This window comes from Anarhichas minor, unplaced genomic scaffold (genome assembly GCF_050575085.1).
Source record: "Anarhichas minor isolate MPS153535 unplaced genomic scaffold, ASM5057508v1 ptg000014l, whole genome shotgun sequence".
Taxonomy (NCBI): Eukaryota; Metazoa; Chordata; class Actinopteri; order Perciformes; family Anarhichadidae; genus Anarhichas; species Anarhichas minor.
This window is the reverse complement of record NW_027466460.1, coordinates 11520059-11543392: the sequence shown is the minus strand read 5'-3', so window position 1 is coordinate 11543392 and position 23334 is coordinate 11520059. Positions and strand designations below refer to the sequence as shown.

Below are 23334 nucleotides of genomic sequence, written 5' to 3'. Positions count from 1 at the left end.
AATAAAATGAAATGAAAAAATAAGGAGGGCAGAGAAACAAAGGGGGAAAGAAAACTTGAGAGAAAGAGGAGAACACAACAGCAAAACAACAAACAAGCATCTGTTGTAAACATTTACTGCTCACTAGGAGACCATCAGGCTGAGGACAGGGTGAAGCGCTGGGATTAGATACTCACTGTGAGTATGTCGTATTCTCCCGCAGAGGAGAACTTCTTTGAAGACACCATCCCGGTTTTTGGCTCGATGAAAAACTTTCCGTTTTCATCTCCCTCCTCGATGCTGTAGGAGATCTCGGCATTGGCTCCTTCGTCCCGGTCCGATGCGATGACCCGGTACACCGGGTCCCTCTTCGTGGCTCGCTCTTTCTCCGGCCTCTCCCGCTCCGGGAGCTTGATCTTGTAGATCTTCTCCAGGAACATCGGCCGGTTGTCGTTCTCGTCGAGGACTCGCACGATGACGCGGACGGTCGTGGATTTGGCAGGAACGCCGTGGTCGGTGACCGTGATCTGAGGAGAAAGAGTAAAAACTTCAGGACAAGAAGTTCAGGGACTCAAAAGGGTGGAGACTGAAAAGAGGAAAAGCAAATATATATATATATATATAGAAAAGGTTAATAATCCCAGCAAATTCATTGAGCGTTACGTGAAACGATCAAGATTAAGAAGGCTGCATCTGAAAGTCATGATTAAGTAAAATAAATCAAAGAAGAGATGAAAAAGGAAAGCAAGCCTTTTCCCTTCATCATGCTTTCATTCCTCTTCCTTCTCAGCAACTTAAACAGCAGCCAAACTTGAAGGCAACTCCTTCTGAGATTTGCTGGCAGGGGGTCATTTCTATTACACATTCTTTAAAAACACAAACATACATCAGTAACAGGCTGGTACCTAACAATCTAATCTCCACAGTATAATGAGGCAGATCTAAAGTATGATGGTCGCCTGACTGAAAGTGTCTTGATGTTGTAAGAAGAACTTTTCAGAACTTTTCAGAACTATAAATACCAATCTCTGAGTGTTGTAAGGCTAAATTCTCCAGCAGGAAAATACAAGACTTGGTGGATTTTATGTAGTTTTTTCTTCTATTTTCATCACTGCTACGGGACTTAAATAGCAGCAATTTTGGTCCCTTGGTTGGATAGTTGTTATTTGGTTCAAACCACTTTGTCTGGTTGAATGTAAGGACCTTCCAGACCCTGGAAGGGCTCAGCAATAAGGATTGACAATAGGATGGATAAAATGCCATGTTGGGATTCTAAAACCAGCAATTGGCTTGAAGGCAAGCGGTAACATTTTCTATGTCCAAGATTACTTTGCATCTATGACACACTGTGTCCTGTTCTGATTCATTTACAACAACAACAACAAAAGATTAAACATGACAATTAACTTTAGTCTTTGCTGTTATTTGATAACCGCAAATAGATACAATTATTTGATAAATACAATAAATAAATAAAATGATATCGGGGCAAGTAAAAATTGACTTTGGGCAAGTAGATTTCTGACCCACTTGACTGACCGGGCAACTGAACCTTTGTCGTGAGCCCCTATTTTAGCCTGATTTAATGTAATTTTATGCATAAAGGCACAAGCACCAATCAATATGGAGGTATGTCGGGGCACAAGAACTAATTCATGGAATATATCATTCAGGATCAGGTATTATATGCATGGTGGCGTGATTAGCAGATCACTTTGGAAGTTAAATAATGTAAAAGAGCCCATTTAAATGAGCAGGAGAGATGTTTCCTTCTCATTTTCTCAAATTAAAGTGGATCCACTCTTGCCCCTGGTGAGTCAATAGCTAGGGCCGGTGTATTCGGGTAAACACCATTTGTCTAATCTGGAGGCTGTAACGGTGAACTAAAAACGATCCCAATCTCGAACAAGGTTTCATACGCTTGCCTGTGATCATGATAACAGGAGCTTGTATGGCTGCTGCACGAACAACCCACCAGAGACAATTATTTTTAATTAGCTGCACCTCTTCACTATGATAGCACCAGCTGCACTGACTCCACCGCTGCGTGTCAAACTTGCAAACAAAGACTTTGCACTGCTAATTAACATTAAGACTTACTGCACTCCACTAGAAACCCCAGAAGTACTTACTGTAGTAAAAAAAAAAAAGACGGTGTCGCGCAACTGAATCATTAATGGGGCCTTAATTTGAGTCATGACATCAAGCACGACTGGCGGCATGCTCACTTTTCGTAGAGCATGTTTCGATTCAACACTCCCGGCGTGTCTTCGGACATTTGAGTGCACAGTTTGAGGACTTTAATCAAAAGCAAAAAGGTGCCGCGGGCTGACCTAAACAAACACGATTTCCATCTAGTCTCGGGGAAACTGGGCTCAAGGGTTGCGCGTCGGGGCGCTTTGGCAGAGATGTGAGCATTTCCCGCTTCGAGCTGCAAAAATACTGTTGAAGGGCAGGCCAAATGTCAGTCATTTAAAACCATCTGCTAAGTGCTTTCGGTGAGAACCGCGAGGAGTCCAGGGCCGGGCGCGCACCATTTGCTGCTATCGTTCCAATTACTGAAGTAATGTGTTTTTCGGGGGTTTTTTCCTCACAGTGTCCGCGGCTATTCACATGAGCAGAATGAATTAAACGGGATGACGAGAAACCTAAGCGTGCATGTCTCTCTCAGGGAGGATGTGTTATGTAGTTGGACACGGTGCCCGTCCTGTGCTGCGTAATGAACATTTAGATCACGCAAGCTTTTACATACGACGGTACAGTGCCTCCTATCCCCGATTAGATCAAATAAACCTTGAAAAGGCACTCTGTTTATGGAGGGAGGCCTGTTCCAAATGTGCCAGCGCAGAACATCATAAAGCTGCTTTGTGCGCAACCGTGTGCGCGCGCACTATTCGTCAACCACGCATCTGTCTTTGGGAAAAATGTTCATCAAACGCCTTTGTTTGATAATTAGGCAAACCACACAAAAGACAAGAGAAGTTGCACCAGAGGGAGTGCATCTCGTCGCATCAGAGCCGATCCACTGTGTCCTGATTATCTACTGAGAAACTGCTTTTTTCTGACTGAACATATGTTGTTTTACTGCATTCAATGCTCATTAAAATAGCCTGGGAATCAAGACAAACGGTGCAGGACTTTGTAATAGAGTTACTATAAAAAAATGTATATCGCGCTCGACTATAATATTGAGGAGAATTCATTGAAGCTGAACTAAATCTCCTTGTTACAATATTCCGACTCCTAGGATGTTTCCACTGCAGGACCTTTCCCCATGGGGACCAACAACCTTTAGAGGTTGGAAAAAGAGTTGAAATAAAAGTGTTCACAGACGGTGGAAAAACCCAAACAGAAAGGCTCACTGGGGAGTTGTATTTCCTACTATAGTGTACTTCTACCTGGACCATTTCTGGTAGCCTTGTTAACAAGTACGTCTGAGTTCTCTAAAGTGGTCGTTATGAAGCACGTTTTATTAGTATTTTGTGAGTTTTAATAGATTTAATGACTAATCAGAAAAACAGACGGAGTATAGGATCTAACATCCTTGTCAAACAGGCCGGATTTGCAACCTGGCCAGGTACACTGCGTCTACGTCCAACTGCATGCTGGGATTGGCTCCAGACAACAGATGTGAATAGCCCATTCAACCTCTGGTTTTTCCATTATAATGTTCTCAGTCCTAAATCCCTGAATCCTAAGCATGTCCTGGCATGTCCCACTTTTGCTATTTACCAACCCCCCCCCTCCTTCCTGGGACGGAGGCCTATCATCCAGCTGCCAGCGCCAACACTTACACCAACAGGAGCAGCTTTGCCTTTCCTCAAACTCCCCCACTGCCTTTCTGCCTTTAGCTCCCTCTCTCTCTCTTTCACACACACGACAACTACCAACCCCCATCCTTCTCATCATAAAAGCTGAAGGCCCCCCTGTTATCCCTCCACCTCCTCTTGGCATTTGGTGCAAACAATGCTGACACAGCCCCCACCCTAATTGCTCCACATGTTCCACACGGCCCCACATGTTTCGTTTCTTCTCCTACGACGAGCTCGCACAAAAACTTCAGCCGCCGGTTAGGAGTTCAAATCTGGTTTGTTCTGCCAGCACCCAGTTCGCACACAAAGGCATGTGCACACACATCTATATTCCTCTGAGTCATGATTATCCCTCGATTAGCTGCCCTGAGGATACACTGACGGGTGTGTGTGTGTGTGTGTGTGTGTGTGTGTGTGTGTGTGTGTGTGTGTGTGGAGAGGGCACATTGTAGGGTCTAGGGGTCTGAGCAGCTCCATGAATGTTTGGCCCAATAAAGAGCTTCCTGCAGGATCCCCAATAACGAGTGACCAGCACGCACAAACTTCTTAAGTTGCCATGGTTACACAGCTCTTTCAAAGGCAGTGTTCACTCAGCCACTTCTTAAGAATTTAGGTCATAAGTTACTCGCTTTAAATGATCCCTCCAATTCACATTCAGATTAAATAGGAAATGTGCACGAGAGACCTTTTATTATTACATCTTCTGAAACAAAACGTTGGTTCTTTTACCGTATCTGATATCATTCTAAGTTTGAGTAAATAAACACGACACAGAAAGGCAAGAATATTAGCATGAAGAGAACAGGCATGTGGAATTTGGCACCACATTAAAGTGGACAAGAGTTTGAGCTGAGTGTTTACTGTGGTAATTAAAAATATCTGTCTGGAGGCATTTTGTCAAAACAGACAAATGAAGAAAAGCCATGAACTCAGTTTAGCTTAGGTGGGAATTTGGTTCTTTATTTATTTATTTTTTACAGACACAAAGACTCCAATTCCAAGCTAGTACTTCAACAGCTTTGCACCACATGTTGGAAGTAGCAATTCTATGTCAAGAGCAAACCGCTAGATGGAGGAGCTTTGGGTTTTTATGGGAACCTTTTCCTGACACCCAAAAGTACAAAATAGTCTCCGACATATTACATTTTGTTGCTTATATTTCCAACAACCTTACTATTGGATTTAATTCATCAGCAAAACATTCCCTTAAAGTGACACAGTCTTCCCTTGTTCCCCACTTTCATCCCTATCGTTTACTCTCAGTCCCGTCACGCAATTAGTGCAGTGCGATGTAAAATCAGAGTATGGAATACAACACATTAACTGTCACCCAGTGATCACTGAAATGTGTAACTTCTAGCAATGATTAAAAGGAGTCCAATCTGCTGCCTGTCAGCACCGGAAACACAATTAAAACGGCTATTATCAGCCCCGGCGCTGTGGTTGAGAAAGAGGGAGCGAGGCATCGGGAGATAAACGCAGCCCCGATCAATTAAAACCCACAAGTTTAGACATTGGCTCCCGTTGGTCTGACTGCAGTTTCCTGTCCCGGCTTGCTCCGTCCACGAGACGGAACAGTGGGAAAGAACAAAGGAGCAGTCACCGGGATCTCCCACATGCCTCCCACCTCTCCTTCCTACCCCATCCGGAGAATCAGCACAAGGTGAAATTATTCCAAAAAGGACCTTTCCTGCATGCACGAGAAGACTCGTCTTTGTTTGCAACCTGTGGCACGCAGCCAAAGTAGGCTGGAAATGCAGAAACCTTGGTTCTTTTTTTCTTTTTTGAAGGTCTCCGATTATCATTTTACTAATTTACTTTCACACACATAAGAGAGGTCGACACCGAGTTGAAAATCTACAAAATAAAGAGCTTACCTCGAGAATGTGCTCGTCTTGTTGCTCCCTGTCCAGTTTCCTGGAAGTGGTTGTAACCAGACCTGTTGAAGACAATCAATAACGTGCATATTAACGGATATATAGAATTAATTACATAGAACAACCAAGTGCATCAATTTCTGTTGTTTCATGTATATATATATACACATATATATATATATATTGTTTACATGATAAAGCAGTTATAAAATCACACACTAAATGTCACTGAAAAAGATGTTTGAGCACTGAAATGTCCCACTCAGCACAAATATTGGTTAAAATTCTTCAATAAGAACATTTTAGGGATCCTTGTCAGAAATGTGAAATTGATGTATGTATTGTTTGTTGATATATTGGGGTTTTTTTAAACGATATCTGCATTAAATATCCAGTAACAGCAGGTTATACGGTGGACTAAATCATTTTATAGATCAGGTTATTATCAGGTTGAGAGCCAAAGACACACTTTCAGAAATAGAAACATGTAAACAATATTGGATTAACAATACTCCAATTCTTCCACTCACTGCTGAGTGACATAATGTGAAATCCTGCTGGTTATCTCATCAGTCAGCCACAAGTTAAGAGTTTGCGTATAGAGGAGTGCTCTCCCTGTATGCCAGACATCCCACCACACTGCCCTCACATATGTGGAATATCACAGAGGTCTGCGAGTAGTGACCAAACAGCGGCCTGGCAGAGACACGCTGCTTTTAATTTGTCCACAAGCTGAGTAAATAGAGAGCCAGTCAGACGTCGCCCCCGGTCCCGAGCAGCACCCTTTGAAAACAGAGCAAAGGAACCTTCAGAAAAGATCCGGCAGCTAGTTGAAGGGTTTCAAGGGGCTTTTTTTCGGGTTCCATCGTTCGTTTTAAGTGGGAGGATTTATGTTCCACAGTGAATCACACAGAAGGGACTCTCTGTTGAGCCAGGGTTTGACCAAAGTAAAAATAAAACAAGTTTTGAGTCTTGAATTCCTGAGCTAATCCGATTTTAAATCAAATTCGCAAACAAGGGAAGAAAAAAAAGAAGAAAAGAGGAGGGGGGGGGGGGGGGGGGGGGTGTAATGCTACATGGCTGCGTTATAAGCAGCCGCGCTGTTCTCACTACCGGTTTAATTGCAACTTTTGCAGAGACTCTGAGTGCAGAGTAGACGTGCCAACTTCGACCGCACCAGAGCTGTCTTGCTTGCCACAGTGCGTCTGATTAGCATAAAGCAAAGGATTTCCGAAAACCCAAAAGCCATCAATGGCACATATGCCTGCAACGAGAATAGCAGGCCACAACTTACAGGTCCTGAAATATCCCTCCCTCAGCACTGCAATTGAGGCACATGAGCGAGGCACTTTTGCTCCCCCTTTTTTTTTGTATCCTTTCCTTCTTCGGCTTTATTTAATCTTCACAGCGAGCTGCACAGATAGAGGTCTACTGATAAAACCTCTTCCTATCAGTGCAATTCTTTTTTTGCTCTGCTTACCTGACGTGTCTATATATTAATGCACCCCCAGAAATTAACCCCAGCTTGAGAACCAAACTGTTCGTCGTGTTATTCATTTTTATTTGTTTTGTAAATAGGCATATATATAATTAATGAAACCTATTTTTTAAGCTGTCTGAATGGGCTCCTTTTGATTTACGCCGCATGATTTAACGGCGCAAACATTGCAATAAAATCCCGGCAATAACCCTGCTTAATAATAACATATAATAAAAGAGGTGTGACAACACTGACAACACAATTAAGTTTTGTAAATTCATACCACCTACAGGAATCACTCTTTGCAGTGTTGCCTGATGTTTGCAGAGGATCAGCGTGGGCTACACCAGTTAACGCGCTCGAGATTATTACCATCAAAGCTAATAGTTCTGCTGTGCCACATCAAAACAGACCGCGCTGACTAATTATTCATGTGCTTTAGCAGAGCAGGAGCTGATGGATGATAATGTTTTTAAGCTCCCCTGTGTGCCGTGTTAGGTAACTCCTCTCTTTGTACGTGCATTATAGAGCAGAATAAAGAGTCTAGGTCTCTGATTTATAATTCCTCTGCAAAAATCGGCTAGGGATCATAACGGATATGGTGTTTGCAATGTAAACTTTTTACTCTTGAGTACGGCAGCAGCACAGCGCCGCAACAAAACCGATGACTAAATGCTTGTTTCACAGCGATCCCAACGGATGGACATTTGGTTTTTAGTCCTGCAAAAGACTACACAGAGGTCCCATTTCACAAATAATTTAAACCGTGACGCGGCGACAGCAGGCGCACCGGAAGACGAGTTAATGGAACAGGTAGCACATCACTGGACGCCTTCTGTTCATGGATACACGCGCTTGTTGAAAACAAAACCGTTTCAGGTGTAATCTCTCCGTCACCTTTTTCTCCACCCGACACAAATTAGCAACGCTACCTCCGGCTGGAAATAGGGACGTGGAAATTTGGAGAGATTGAACTGGTAAGCAAGGCATTCAAAATAAACAAAAAAGGGAAAAGTTATTTGATTCCTTCAACAAAACAAACGCAAACCTCGGGTGACGAGCACGCTCAGATTTCATGTATAACACCCCGCTGGAATCCCATCGCGAAACAATTGGCGAGGTGTCATAAATATCAAACGCATTTGATAAATACGGGACTCCTTCCAGATGCATTTGTGCCATTTCAGCAACAGCCGGGTGCCGAACTTCTCGCAGCAGGACGGCAACCTTTCCTGCCAAGCTGTGTATTCTTTGTGCACGTCTCACTTGCAACAGACAATCCGCCATGTAGTGAGCATCTGCCTTTAATCATATGGTCCCGGGTTCCTCTTTTCAAATTGCATGAAGTGTGTTCCACAGGTGTAGCGAGTAGCCTGAGGCTGCAAATAATGAATATTTTCATTATTGGTTAATCTTGCGATTGTTTTCTCAACCAACAGATGAATTGTTTGGTCTGTAAAATTCCAGATAATTGCAAAAAAAAATGTCCTGAAACCCAATAAGACATTTCGTTTAGTTTGCTATCGTGCTGGACAAAAGAAATGCAGCTCATCTTCACACTGGAGAAACTGGAACTAGCTTTTGTCTTTGGATTTTTCTCTGGTAAAATGACTTTAAACCATTAATCCATTCTCAAAATAGTTGCAGATTATTTGTATGTTTATAGCCTGATTAATTCACTAACTGTTTCTGCCCTGCAACAGTCAGCTTAGCGGTTTTGAAGCATGGCCTGTTTGAACCACAAACAACATTTTACTGCTCTTCCATATTGTTTTAAGTGAAAGTATTTTAGAATTTTGATGGAGCATGAAACCAGCATCCACTTCAAGATGTGGAGAATAAAGATGTCAGGGAGTAGAATAAAACATCTGAAATGCAAAAAAAAAAAAAAAAGCGATTTTGATGCGTGTTGTGTTGTGGCTTAAACTGCTTTTGTTTGCTCCACTTTTGTCTTGACATGCTGCCAGCTCGCTGCCAGATCTCCGACCTCGGGACTCGTCGCCCACTCCTAATATCCAAACACTGATCTCTTTTTTTGGAAACAACTTGTTTCCAGAAGAAAATAGAAGCGTTCAAAAATCCAAAATCTATTTAAAGTCATCCCGCAATCATTGTCCACTCATAGTAAAGTGACACGCTCACCAGGAATGCTCCATTTATGTCGGACGACGCTGGCCAAAAGCGGCGCACACACCTCTCTGTCTCTACCTTAAGGAACCGTGAAATGATTGCTCGGTGAGCCCGAGCTCGCCGAAAGGAGTCTGCACTTCCAAACCCCGCAGTCCTTTTTGTCACAACAAACACACACACAAAAGCCATCCTCAGGCGTGGGCTGAGCCGGGCCGACAGTAATTACAGCCGTGCTGTTTTGAGAGGGGGAGAAAAACAACAGCAGAGCAGCGGTGGCACTCTGGACCGCGTCCTTTGAGCGCTACAACCAAAAGCTCCGAAAATGAAGGCCTGGAGGGAGCAAAGGAGTCCAGGGACATTGTTGGGCCGGTTCATACCCGGGAATTACTGCTGTGATTAGCAGTCTTTGGAGTGACACACATATCCATGTGACACACTTTTAACTCCAGACAATCGGGAATGTGCCGGGCGTCTGGACTTGGTAGTGTTGTTGTTGATGAAATGACACTACGCCATGAATATTCATGATCTAAACGCTTGCTATTTCTCTCTAGCGTGAGGAAAATAACAAACACTGCATTTCTTATCCTGAAACCCAACGTCCAACCCCAGAGAGCCATATCAATACTCGCGGCTTCATTTTGAGTTAAGTGTCTGCCACTCGGGTCTAAAACAACACAGGGAAAAAGATCTGCTTTCACTGCTCATGATGCCATCTTAACTCTCAGATGAAAACTGTGGGAGACCCGACATCCAAAAAGGACTGTGGGAGTTTAAGAAGGGACTGGTGCATTAAAGTAGGAGCTGTTTGTCTCTTTCTTTATAACCGAGTCTACAAAATGCTGCTGAACGAGAGCTACAGACTTTTATTGTGAAGGAATACTCGGCGTGCCATTAAAAAAGGTAGCGTGGTCCAACTAATGTCCTGCTCGGTCGTCCAGGAGCGCACAGAAGTTGACAAATGCGACGAAGAGCAGGCCATGTCAGCGGACATAAACACATTAATACATACATATGGTCTTGGTGGGAATGAGTAAAAGGCAGTCAGCGGGGGGAGTGTTGTTTGCATTAGGATTGAGATATCTCAGCACCTCACAGCTGCGAGGCTTATTTGTAATCTGAAAACATAAGCACGTCATGGAAGACTCGGGGCTATGGGGGGATTCAGGTTCCCCAGTGCCGGTGAAAGTGAATGTTATGGGGAGTTGTGTAAATGGATGGGATGCATGGACGCAGAGGAGCAGCTGAGACCATTGAGCTTACTGGTAGTCTCGACCTATGTCCGCTCTGATATGCACACGTGAAACCTTCTGTGCTATTAAAGACAAGGCATCGCAGATAACAGCACCAGTGAGAGACTGTGTGGGAGAAATTAGTTTTTTGATACATATTTTTGCATATCTATACATGTTAAATATCCCTCCCTCTCCCTACGTAGACCTCACGGATTTCACTTTGGTCTCTTCATTTTCATCTGTCAAACCACATGAACGTTTAAGCTGTGGTCATGTCGTGAGAATAAAATCTGCAAGGCCAATTAGACTATTGGCCGTCTATCAATCAAACGCTCGCTGATGAGTATAGAATTGTCAGAAGTTGAACTCGTGAGTTCTGGAGGGACAGATAATGAATCCAAAATGTGATCCGTAGCAAGATCACATATGAACAATTTTCATTGGGCGATGAAGTCCTTCAGTAAATGTCTGTGGCTTTCCGAGTCCACACATTAATGCCCAACTCTCCTTGAAATATATTCAACTGGATTTTGTCACACCAGCTTAAGAAAACGTGAATATATGCGTAAAATCTGTATAATTCTTTCACGTTGGAGTTTAACTTTGGTCGACTTTGACCCACACATTTGTGCAGTTGAACGACAGCAATGTGCCTCGACAGTGCAGACCTTTGAGGGAACCAAAATGGATGATGTTACTGGAGCTTATTGGCTGTGTTGCACCGTCCACTTCCATTTAACCTCCTCTGTTGGAGTATGAACCGCTCCACAAAAGAGGGATGGTTTGAAGACAGAGAGTCAATGGTACAAATACGTCTCTTTAATTAACTGTGAGGACCTATTGTCCCGTCAGAGACGAGGCTGACCCGTTAGCTTCGACAGCTTAACTTGCCTTTTTCATTTGTTGAATGAAACGATGTAAAAAAAACCCTCAGGAACAAAATGCCCTGGGGGAGTAAACTGCATTCTAGAGGAAACACAAAGAAGCTTGGAGAGGTATTGTGATTAACGAACGCTAGCATGTTCCTGGTCCCTACAAGGTATCCCATATACCCACACGAATGGGGCCTGAGGGCACCAGTAGCCTTTACTAAGAATACAAAATACAAATACAGTGGAAACCACTGATATGGATCAGAAAGGCTTTGGCAGAATCATTCCGACTACAGTGTTCATTTTCATACATGACAACGTTTGGGAAAAAAACGGTAGGCCAACGTTAATTACATTTTTGTTTCCTTTTTTTTACGCTACTCCCTTGATGCTTTGCATCGAGGTAACCCGTCTGGCTACCTGAGGCTACAGCGGCGTGCACATTGAAATACTGACAGGAAAAAAGAAAAGTAAATTTCTCTCACTAAAAAAACGAATGTGCACCAAAAGCACTCGTGGTTTGGTAATGCCTTTTTATTACCTTGTTGCCGTGTAATAAATATACAAATGTCAATGAGATGGTAATCTGCATGAGGAACAAATAAAAACAAAACAAAAGCAGATATAATTATCATCCGTTCATAGCGATCAATTTGACCCGGGTAGAAATGACCTCGAGAAGCGTTTCCACTGCATGGCCCAATGTGTTGCTGTTTACACATTTGCGCACACAGCTGTCAGCTTTGTGCCGTTCACTTGAGTAAGTGAGGCATTCTGATGCGCCCAGCCAGGTCGACCTGGTCCATTTAACGGAGGTGTGTCGGTGTGCTTCCACATTAACCCTTGAGCAGGATCATTTTAAGAGATAAAAACATTGAAAGCAAAAACCTGCACGGATTCATTTAACTTGACTGCAGCCGCTTGTAAACCCACGCAGGTGTGCCACTGTCAATGAAAACTTGTCTTTCAAAATATCAGCATATCAACAAATCCAAAGGCTTATTATTAAAAGGTGTCACTTGATCCGAGTTGATGGCACAAATGGTTGTCATAGTTGCCGGCCTTCAGTTTACACAGAAAGAATAAGCGAGGTGGGTTTTTTTCATGCTTTTGGGTCATGAGGCTGGTCACCCTGCACATAATGGTTTGGCTTGGCACTGAATGAATCACAGTTCTCTTGCGATGCTTTTATAAAGTTGTGAAGTGAGTGAATGTATACTTTATTTTTTTATTTTTTTAGTAACGTCAGGAAAAGAGAGAGACTTGTCTTCAGCTTCCTGTTCATAGATCATTAACCAAGACACAATGAAAACCTTGGAGACCCGCGGTGACGGCATGTGACGTGCTTTAGTTTTTGAAAAAGGAGACTAAATGGCACCTTTTTTTTATATCATGCCGTATCATTGGATGTGTCTCAAAGACACTGTGGTTGAACTGAACCGTAGCCAGCTAAGCCACCATGACCACCCTTTGAAGTTTTAAGAGGACAATCAGACATTTTTCATTTCCACTTTTTTTTCCTCTCACAATCTCTTGAGACCTGTAACAATCGTTTGGCCTCCTGCAATTACCGGAAACACCAGGAAGTTGTTGGAAGTATCCATTTCCTATCTCACTTCCCCTGATGGTTGTTGGGGCTTCGGTAAACCACTGATAACACCAGTGTGTGTGTGTGTGTGTGTGTTTTCTACCTCAAACAGAGGAGGCGTTACTGAAAGTTGATTTGAGCTCCACAAAAAGTGGATGCTTCGCAGCTCTAATCCCGGTGGCTGTTTTCTCCCTTACCTTTTCATTCAACCCTGGGGATGACAAATGCACATAAAACCTGTCGAAAGGTATCCGAGCTCACCAAAGCATCGCCCACGGCCCTCCTTTTCCATTGATGACATTGAGTTGGTGAATGCAGGCGAAAGAAAAAGGATGGGCCAGAATTTGTTCAATGCCACTGTAACAATTTTTCCATCCGTCATTTGGGTTTTAACCACTGGAATGGAGTCTGCCATTATAGGGCAGGCACAATCAGGTATAGACAGCAGTCTCCTGTTTAAGGCACGCTCTCGTCAGCTGGAACTACACCATTGTCTGCTGACGAACACAGATAGGCGCCATCGTTATAAGGTGGAGTTTTCTACAGGCTTTTTGGGTGCTCTGAGCGCAAATGTCATATGTCAGGGTCACCGCAGACTAATGTACCATGTTCTGAAAAGTCAATGGACAACACTGTAATAATTAGAAAAGCCTAAGAAAGCACTACTACGATACAAAGAAAGGAAGAATCGGCACAGCAGGAAGTAGAGTAATGAGCATTCAGCAAGATAAGATAGTTATCCTAGTGATCTTTGCACTTGCTCTCTCTCTCTCGTTAACTTAGATATGAAAAAAGACTTCCTGTGCGTGAGCTGTGTGTGTGTGTGTGTGTGTGTCCTGACTACTATGTTCTGCTCGGTTGCCCTTTTCCTGACACATGCGTGCTCTGGCATAAGAGCGCCGCCCAAAGTCCAGGAAGTCAAAGCAACAGCGTTTCAGAGAAGCGCGAGAGAGAGAGCGAGTGATTCACCAGGTGCTGGACGCTGCTTGCTCTCCCACAGAAAAGGTGGGCGACTCGTGTCAACAACCTCAGATGAAATAGTGCGGGAGCTGTGACAACTCCTTTCTATAGGGGAATAAAACCAGACAGCTACGGTGCTGGCTGTCTCAAGAACCGCACGTGTGGACAAATCATCCTCGTTCTAATTTGACGCGATTGCATATCAGCCCGACGCAGCCCATATCCTGTTGAAACAAGTCTTTACCCAGGGAATTCAACTCTCAGCAGCCGTCCAATCGAGGCTTAGGAGCGTGGAGCAACCGCGGTCATGTCTGTGGGTGGGATGAGATCTGTGCCACCAGACAACTGAGCACTTGTTCCGTCTTTTAAAAGTTCAGACCCAAACATCATTATTCAAATTCACTGATCTCATGCTGATTTAAACCACATAATTCCCCCCCCCCCCCCCCCCCCCACACACACACACACACACACACACACACGGCTCTGCCTTGTGTCTCCCCCTCTGTTCTTATTCCCCTCAAAAGCGAGGCGATATCAAACGGTTAGGTTCTAAGCTCTCGTCGGGATTGCAATAGTGTCTGCGAGAGAGAAGAGCTGTCCTTGCACTTTAATGACAAACTGAAGTCAGAGAACAGCCAAAACAGCGGGACTTGTTTACTTGGCATAAATAAAGTCGGCCCGAGCCTTTCATCCTGGGTTTTACCGAGCCAACGTGGGTCTGTGCAGGAAAAAAAAGGGCAACCGACGCCACCCAAAGCGTCGAGCGAAGCCTTCATATGTGTTTGAAGCTCGACAGGCTGCTCAGAGAGCTGAGCTAGGCTGACGCCCGTTATAGGAGGCTAGCGAGTTAGCTTGGAACACATGCACGTTTCCAAAAAAAAAGAAAACCACACACAGAAAACACAGGCCTGAACGGCTTTTCCTCTTTCCCACCCCTTTGTAGAGCTTTGTAGCTACGCCAAGGGAACTATGCTTCCAATGCAATTTTAGAACATGTAATTACAGAGACTCGCATGTTGTAAATTTAAACATTTTCAAAAACCTGTAATATGCGGTGAGAACGGCATATTGAGTTGATAATGTGGAGAGATATCAGGCTCATTCCCGTCTCACTTAACACCACAGATAATAAAAAGTTAAATATAATTTGTAATCTCTCCTCCTTCAATCCAATTTGGAAGTAAAAACATTGGCTAGTTAAACAAGTCGCAGTCGTTTTGTGCATAAATCACTGTCTCCTCATGGAGGCAGCTATGGCTCCTTGTTTTCGCTTGTTTTTTCTCCCTTCCTCGCTACCGCCACTCTCTGCTGCAATCTTAAAAACAAAGAAAAAAAGAAATCACAGCAGTAGTTTAATATTTAAAGTTGTCTTTGTCTTTGTTGAACCTGATGCAGGGGGCTCTGGTCTCATAAAAGTTTAAACATGCTTTGATATGCATGAATGGGTCATATCTTTATGCTTCAGTGTCATCTGTATAACCTGTTGTTTTTTTTTTTCTTCAGAGCTCATCTTGACATTTAAAAAAACACATGAATTATACTGTAAAGAGGCCCTGCCCACAGTGGACTTGACTTAAGCTTTAAAAAACTCTGTAATCCTACGAGTGGGAAATAGTTTCAGACATGTGGGCTGAGAAGACCTTCAACTGCTGAATAAGTAATGCACTGTACGTTTACCGTGGGCATTCACCAACACCTAGAAACAAAGCACAGCAGGCCTTGATGAAGAAAACTAATGTACACAACACAATCAAAGGATATTTACAAAGAATCCCTCTTCTTCAGCGGTAAAAAAAAAGATGAAAATGCAAAAAGAAATACCAAAAAGCAACAGATTGAGATCAGCTGCTTCAGTGTAAACATTCTTTTCCAGTTATGGTCCACAGAAGGGCAACAAAAAAAAAACAGAATATATCAGGAAGGCACACGATTGCAAAGATATTTTCTTCACAGCTCAAGGTCTGCCTACGATGTTTAAACAGCGTTATGTATGACTGCTTTGTCAGAAGATAAATATTCGATTTCACACCGCTTTCCTTTTCCAGCCTCCCACAGCTCTCATCGGCGTATGTGTAAGCCGATCTTGTCATGCATGCAGATAAAACACCAGACGTATGTGTCCGCGTGCCGAAGGTTTCCCCTTTTTCCTTATCGTTTATTTTTTCTGTATTTTCCCGTCCAGTGGGGAGTACCCAGCATTACTGTCAGGCTCGTTTTTGGGGGAGGAGGTGCGCTACAAGACGAATCCTTATTTGGTCGGAAAATTCACATTGCCGCTTCCAACGAAAATAACTCTAAGTCAGTAAGATGGGACAACCTTGGGAAACAGGACCACACACACAGCAGTGAGGACAGACCGGAGCAACTGCCTCACTGACCCCTTCCTCGGTTCAGTTTCATGACCACTCGCATTCAAGGCCATAAAACACCTGTTTGTAAGAAAGAATAATTCAGTAATTGGCACTTTCAGGGAGAGTTTAACCATCTCATTTTGCCACTGTGTCTATGGAAATGGAAGTCATTTATAAAGATGACTAACTGTCCTTGATTTTTGTAATAATCATAAAATTGCAAAGATCAACCTAATGGCTGAGGGGATCTATGCACACGTGTGAATCGCACATACAGTAAATATTGAGTCCAGTATAACAGGAATGTGTCTGCTCATTTATAGAGAGGCTCTGAATGTACATGGAGCTTCACTTTGTACCTACTACAAGTTTCCTCTCTTGCTTTCCAACTAAACATAGCCGGCTCCTGCAACTTTAAAAGAACCCAATGAAATATTAATCATCACACCATTTGCAGAGTACCATATGAGAACCTACTTTAGAGTGTTAGAGTGGAGAAACCCCCTGTAGGCTCAACCCACTCCTGTCCTGGGTCAAAAGATGGTGTTCACACCGCTCTTCCTTTTGCACGAGAACGGAAACAGGAACCTCACAGCAGCGGCTTTGTCTGCACACTGCACTACAGTGTCTCTCACAACCTAGCCCCGAGTTCTCACAAGATCATTTAATATGCAGCGTAACTCTTTACGCAGTCTGAATTTGCCACATTCATGATCTTAAAATAGTCGATAGCGTTAGACGAGGCAAATAACATTTGGCAATGTCTGTTTATGTATCTATCAGTGAGGATATGCCAATTGATCCCTGCTTAGAGACGCTATATATTTAATATTTAATCATTTAGACGTTTGTTCAATGAACTGCGCGGTGTAAATAGTTATCTTGCAGTTGTTTGAAGTTTATTTCTCAAGCTGGCAGCTCAAGAGTCAGAGAAGGGACTTCCTGCTCTGAGGAAGCAATTTATAGTGTCATCATTATCCATCGCGGTAACAGCAATCTCACCTGTCTTGGCGTTAACGGCAAAGAAACCCTGGGGATTGCCGCTGGTGATCCTGTAGGTGAGTTTATCACTGGCCTTGGAGTCCGGATCGACCGCGTTAATCTGGATGATTGAGACATCTTTGGGGGAGTTCTCCACGACGGCGGGGTAGTAGACCGGTTCGGAGGTTCGCGGCGCGTTGTCGTTGACGTCCTGCACTTCGATGAAGACCTCGACGAAGGAGGAGAGCGGCACCACGCCGCGATCCATGGCGTAGACTGTGAGCCAGTAGTGAGCCGTCGTCTCGTGATCCAGCAGCTCTTGTGTTCGGATAATGCCTAAGATATTGGAAAGACAAAATCTGGGATTATTTTCATGTGCAACACATTCCTGTGAGTCTCACATCGGTGATCTCTGACATCGATTTCTAGCAATCGAGAGACGAGGAGCTTCAACACCAGATTAGGCGGATACAGGCGTTGGTTGATGGCGCTTTGACTGAAACGCGTCACGGTGGTATATTAACAACAGCCAGCCAGCGCTCTCCTGTTTACATTCACTGGCAGGGAAGGTTGTTTTTTTTTTACTGCCATGTTGCAATGCTACATAATTGGTTTACTGTAAAAAACAATGCAGTTCTGTTGGACACTGATCTACATGCTTGAACCTGTAAAGGTAACTTCCACCGCCACACATGTTCTGATGTTTGAATGGCTGAAACTGCCGAGCAGTGGGAAATGTTCCTTCTGATCTTTCTGAGGAAAAGCTAACAGCAAAGTTCACAGGAGCGAATTTGCTTTAGTGCTTTTCATCCCCGCCCGAGCCCACTTGCAAGCACTCACCAGGTGCTCAGTAGGTGCATTTGAACTGTAGGAAAGGGAGAAGTGTGTGTGTGTTTGCATGTGTGTGTGTAAGATTCCATGTGTATGTGTGTGTGTGTGTGTTTAAATAGGTGTAGAGGGGGGGATTCAGTTTGAGGGAGAGGGTGTGTGTGCACATGCCTATGTGTTAGTTTGCTCGTGACGAAGTGTTACTTAATGTGTTGACATGAACACTAATAGTTCAATTCTAACCAGACTAAGGTTTCTGTTTTCATTCAGCGCGAGCACAAAGTGAAATAGATGCAAAGCAATGGGACTGTCAAAGAAAAACTAAAAGTGGGGAAATGACTGAGCTGTGAGTCGCGTTGTGCCCATCATAGAGCAGCTACAAGTGATCGCAGTGGATAATGTTTTAAAATATGCTTTTTTTGCTTGTTAGAAAAAAATGAGGACGAAAAGCTAAATCTTCAAAGGGCACCAAGTGAAAGAAAATGAGCAGCTGACAATGAAACCTCAAAATATTATTTGGAGAACCAGCACATATGAGGTCCCATTATTTCAACAAGCACAGAATATAAGGCGGCGAAGGGCAACATCAACGGAAAAATATCTTCCAGACAAAACCCTGACAACCTTCATAACAACTGTGTCCATGTTTGTGTTGTGTGCAATACCTCCATAAACCTTTTTTATAGGTGCAATAGAAATTTATAGCCATATTTGATTTTATCATATCAGTAACTAATAAAGGTGACTCATGGTATAGGCACACCTGTATCATTACCGGGTGTGGGTGTTGAATCTATAAGTCACTTACCGGCGGCCCAGATAAGGGAGCCTCCACAAAGTCACACACTTAAAGGACACGTCTCAAACGGGTTCCAGTAGTTCACATCTCATCTCTGCCTTTGTTCACTGTAACGTGATGAACTGCGATGGAGGAGTGTAACCGAGAGCAGCCAAACCTCTTGCTTTGGGTAAAAGGCAGGTTTCTCAGAAAAAAAGGTACAAACACTCCAAATTACTTCTCGCCGAATTCAAAAAATCTAACACAGGAGGGGAGTTCAGTCGCACAGCTCATTTATTCTCTTCCCCCCACTTGCTTCGCTTAAGCGGCCCTGCATTTTTTTTCGGCCCGGGATCCTCTCTTGTCGTTAGTCATCATTATAGCTCCTTCAAATTAGCTTGAGGCGTGTGTAAGAGGGGTAGTCAGGCAAGGGAGAATAGGTAGCTCCCCGATGTTTCCTTAAAGCCAAAGAGCCCCGTGGTGAAAACAACATCGACATGAGAGTATATCAAGAATGTTAATGAGATGGCTGCGTACAATCAAACTAATGGCTTGAAGCTCACAATAGACACGGAGAGAAAACATTTGGACGAAGTCATAAAATGAGATTAACAGATAATTTGATTGCAATCATTCCGAAATAAAAAGAACACATTATTGACTAATTTATGATCTTATTGAAGCTGACAATTTGGAGTGGGTCCCGACTCGAAGAAAAACATGTGCCTGCAAATTGCAAATGTTAAGATATGAATAAGCAATGCAGATGCTTCTGTGAGGCATCCTGAGGAGAAACACAACAGGAGAGGAGGACGCGTGTTTCTGACGCCCGTAGAAAGGGAATCAGTGAAAGGGGGGGGGCTTCAAATAGGGAACATTTTAAGATGATAATGAAGGTGAAAATGGTTGGAGGGGTCGGTCTGAGGAGAGGAGGTACGGCGGAGCAGAGGTGGTCATGTGTGGACACGCACACGCGTTAATACGACAAAGTAGAGAGGAGACGAACAGGACGGTGTGAGACTTCTTCCTTTCCTGTGCCCAGGAGACGCCCATGCTTGAACGCTCATGTGTTTGACTGGCGGACACCAGCGTAGCAGAACAATTCCACTTTCTCCGGGGTCGTGCTTTTTGCTCGCAGTTCTTCGCCCTGTTTCTGTCAGCAGACACGAGATGACTTCATATGTTGCATTTTTGTTTTTTTAAATTGCCACATGAATACAACTGCAGCTGCACGAGGAATGCCACTGCCCACATTTTTGGCCTTTTCAAACTAAATGTCAAGGCCAATTTGCACACTAGAGTTGTTTTTTTAAAATATATATCTCTGAAGAGACTCAAGAAATGGAACATCTTAACCATAGATGTGTAAAACGGCACAGAGTATGAAAAGCTATCTGCCACGGCCTTTGGCTGACTGGTTACAAACAAAAGCGCATGAAAGATGAATCTGAAGAATTTAGTCGCCCCACCCGTCCCATATACCTAGCCTGCCCACTAAAGCAGAAGCAAAACCTGCCCTTAGGCCACAAGAAGAAGAAGAAGAAGAAGAAAAAAAACAGACTGTGCAACAGCCTCTGCCAGATTTGCTTTCCGCCTTTCTTTTTTTTCCCCTTGCTCTTTCCTTTTCCCTCTGGCTTTGTTCTTCAAAGTGTGGTGGAGCCTTCAGACAGCCGAAGGATTTCAAATTATCAAGACCAGCAGGTATCATACGTGTGTGAGTGTACTTAAATCAACATCCCGTGCAGATACACAATGACTTTATTCAGCAACGACTTCCCGTCACGGTGCAGTTTAAACGAGGGCGAAGTTTGCTTTTGAAAAAGCGGCCTGAAACCGTTCCCTGCATGTCACAGGTTCTCTCCTGAAACAAACTAGCGCAACTTAATACAACACGTGCCGTCAATACAATATTAAGACTCGCAAAATCCAGATGGTTGCTCGTGCTGATTTTAAAAATCATGCCTTTTAAAGTCTGCAAACTTTGCATTTGACCGCTCACTCAAAGTGTTGTGATTACGTGCCGCCGCTTCAACGTGCTCCGGGTCTTCCTCGGTCATTCCGCGGTTGAAAAATCGGGGCTTGCTTTGAACTAACCTCTTCCCCGCATTCCTCAGCCTTCTCAGGCCTCTCGCTCACATGCTTACATAAACTCTCTCAGTGCTCCCCCCCCACCCCCCTTCTCTTTCCACAACCCCGGCAAAATGCTTCAAATTCCACTATCAAGCTGTAGATTCTAGTGTAATGGAAAGAGTCCTAAGCTAAGCTTTCTGTTACCCAGCAACTAAACATATCACATCATCCCAAAGAGTTCCCAAACATCTGTAGCCAAGATTGGAATTAATGCCTGAAACCTTCCAAATTCAAAAGATCTAAAGTATTGTCCGAGGCAAAGTGTTTTGTTGTTGTGTATTCAAAGCATCGCCTGAAGCATTGATTTCACAATGTGCAATATATTGAGGGGGTTGTTATTTAAAGGCAAAAATAAACTAGTCGCTGTAAATAGAAAAGAAAATGTGTGTGGACTAGGTTACATGGGCTATTTGTAAACTATTACGAAAGTTTGTGTGAAAAGATTTTGGGGAGTTGGTGTCCTTCCAAAGTTCTTAAGATTTCAAAATTTAAGATTGAAAAATACGTTTTTTTTTCATGCAGTTTAGCTTGAGCGGGACATCCTGGATTATTCTAACCAAGCTCATGTTAGAAGTGTTATTATGTGAGGTATTAAGTTGCATTTGTGAAATATAAGTCCAAAAATATTAGTGTATATTACTATTTAGAAGCATTTCTTTTTCATTCATTGCATATTAGCATTCATTGAATTCAGTTAGCTATCAAACAGTTACCGGCAGTTGGTGGGTCTCAAAATGTATTTAGAGCTCGAACTACTTTGTGTAGTGCAACCCATTTTAATTCATCAATGTGTCGTAAACGGACGTTATAACTAAGCTTGACCTGAGCTGATTAGTTTAGCGATCGTTTTCTTTTTCCTTCAAGTTTATATTGGAATTCGATAATAATCTGAAGTGATCATAGCCAGAGATCTGTGTTAAGAGGAATTTCCGATACATTTCATTGAACATTTGCATGCATGAAATACTGTAAATTAATTATGAACAGGCTTGCAGTAAGTGTCATAGCTCTTTTGATTCAAAGTTAAACGGGGTCATAACACATTAGGAGAGGACTCGGGCGATAATCATCACAGTAATGGTGCCACAAAGACCATCTTATCTCCTTCAATATCGCGGACTATTGAGCCCGCGAGCCATTTCCACTTCATGCACCATTGTGCACGCTGTGTACTGGCAGTACTGGCAGAGAAATAGCTGTCAACAGCTGGCTAAAGGGAACCTGGTACTTAATGGTGGGGCGATTCGTCGACGTAATCGGCATAGATTACACAAATACGGCGATTTAAATTACGTACGTCGGCGCGTCGCAAGAACGGCTGCCCCCGTTTTAGACAACAATGATTAATCAACACGACAAACGTGCGTCTGTTTGTAGCAGGCACTTAAAGTCGACTTTATAAATGTTTATTTACCTTTACTTCAACACTGCTGCTGTTGCGGTAATGAAACAGTTCACCATTGTTTGGCTGTTTATTTTAACGTGGCGTAACTTTGAGAAAATAAGGTTGTTACGATCTGTAAATTGCTTCGGTTATTTCCCTTTCCCCACAATGATGCAAAAATACATTTGACGATGATTATCTGAACTGCATATTAATCCAGTGATTTGGACTATTTTAAGTTTTTAAGTCACGCTTAAGTAAAATACTGGGTTGCTATGACATACAGTGAATAAATGAATGTGTCGCAGCATTCCTGTTGAATTTGAGTAGTCAGTTTTTGACATTTATTTTGGGTAAATTAATTGTTATGTTAATCAGGAATTTAAAAAATAATCTCACAAATAATCACAAAATGAGTCATTAGATTAATTGAATAATTAAAAAATAATCGTTACTTTAATCCATAAGTAAGTTGAGCCCGGGCCTTTTAAAACAATACTGATACCTCTGTGATCCTACAGGTGTTTCTGTCTGTTTCTTACAGCCAGTACTGAGCAGTTCAGAATTGCTCTATCCATAATGTGAAAGGAAAGACACCAATTTGACTTTCCAATAATGCTACACGCACGTTTCGATCAAATCGCCCTTCTGTATGGTGTGGAAGCCATAATGTAAAAGGGAGTCTAAAGAAAACATGAGATTAATTTATTGGACTGACTGCGAGCATTGGAAAGAGACTGAAAAAAATCTTTTCATACACTTGTTACACGTCTGTGACGCATGTCTGAATGGGGTTTTCTTTCCTCGTTTAAAAAAAAAAAAAAGAATGCCCATTAATTCCAGTTGAGATAGCTTTTTGGGACTTAGCTGACGATACAAAGCCTCCATTGTTACTGGGAACAGCATTCTTTTAAAGGCCTTTGAACAGGTCTCAGAGCAATACTCC

The 23334-nt window shown here is 43.1% G+C and overlaps 1 protein-coding gene across 1 annotated transcript in view; it reads right to left on the bottom strand.

The window, feature by feature from the left end:
- Window positions 1-23334, bottom strand: part of fat1a (FAT atypical cadherin 1a) — a 68843-nt gene that overhangs the window by 35992 nt on the left and 9517 nt on the right. The window contains 3 exon segments of the mRNA XM_076091487.1: window positions 177-506; window positions 5669-5730; window positions 17290-17604. Of these exon segments, the coding sequence (XP_075947602.1) occupies window positions 177-506; window positions 5669-5730; window positions 17290-17604 (707 nt within the window).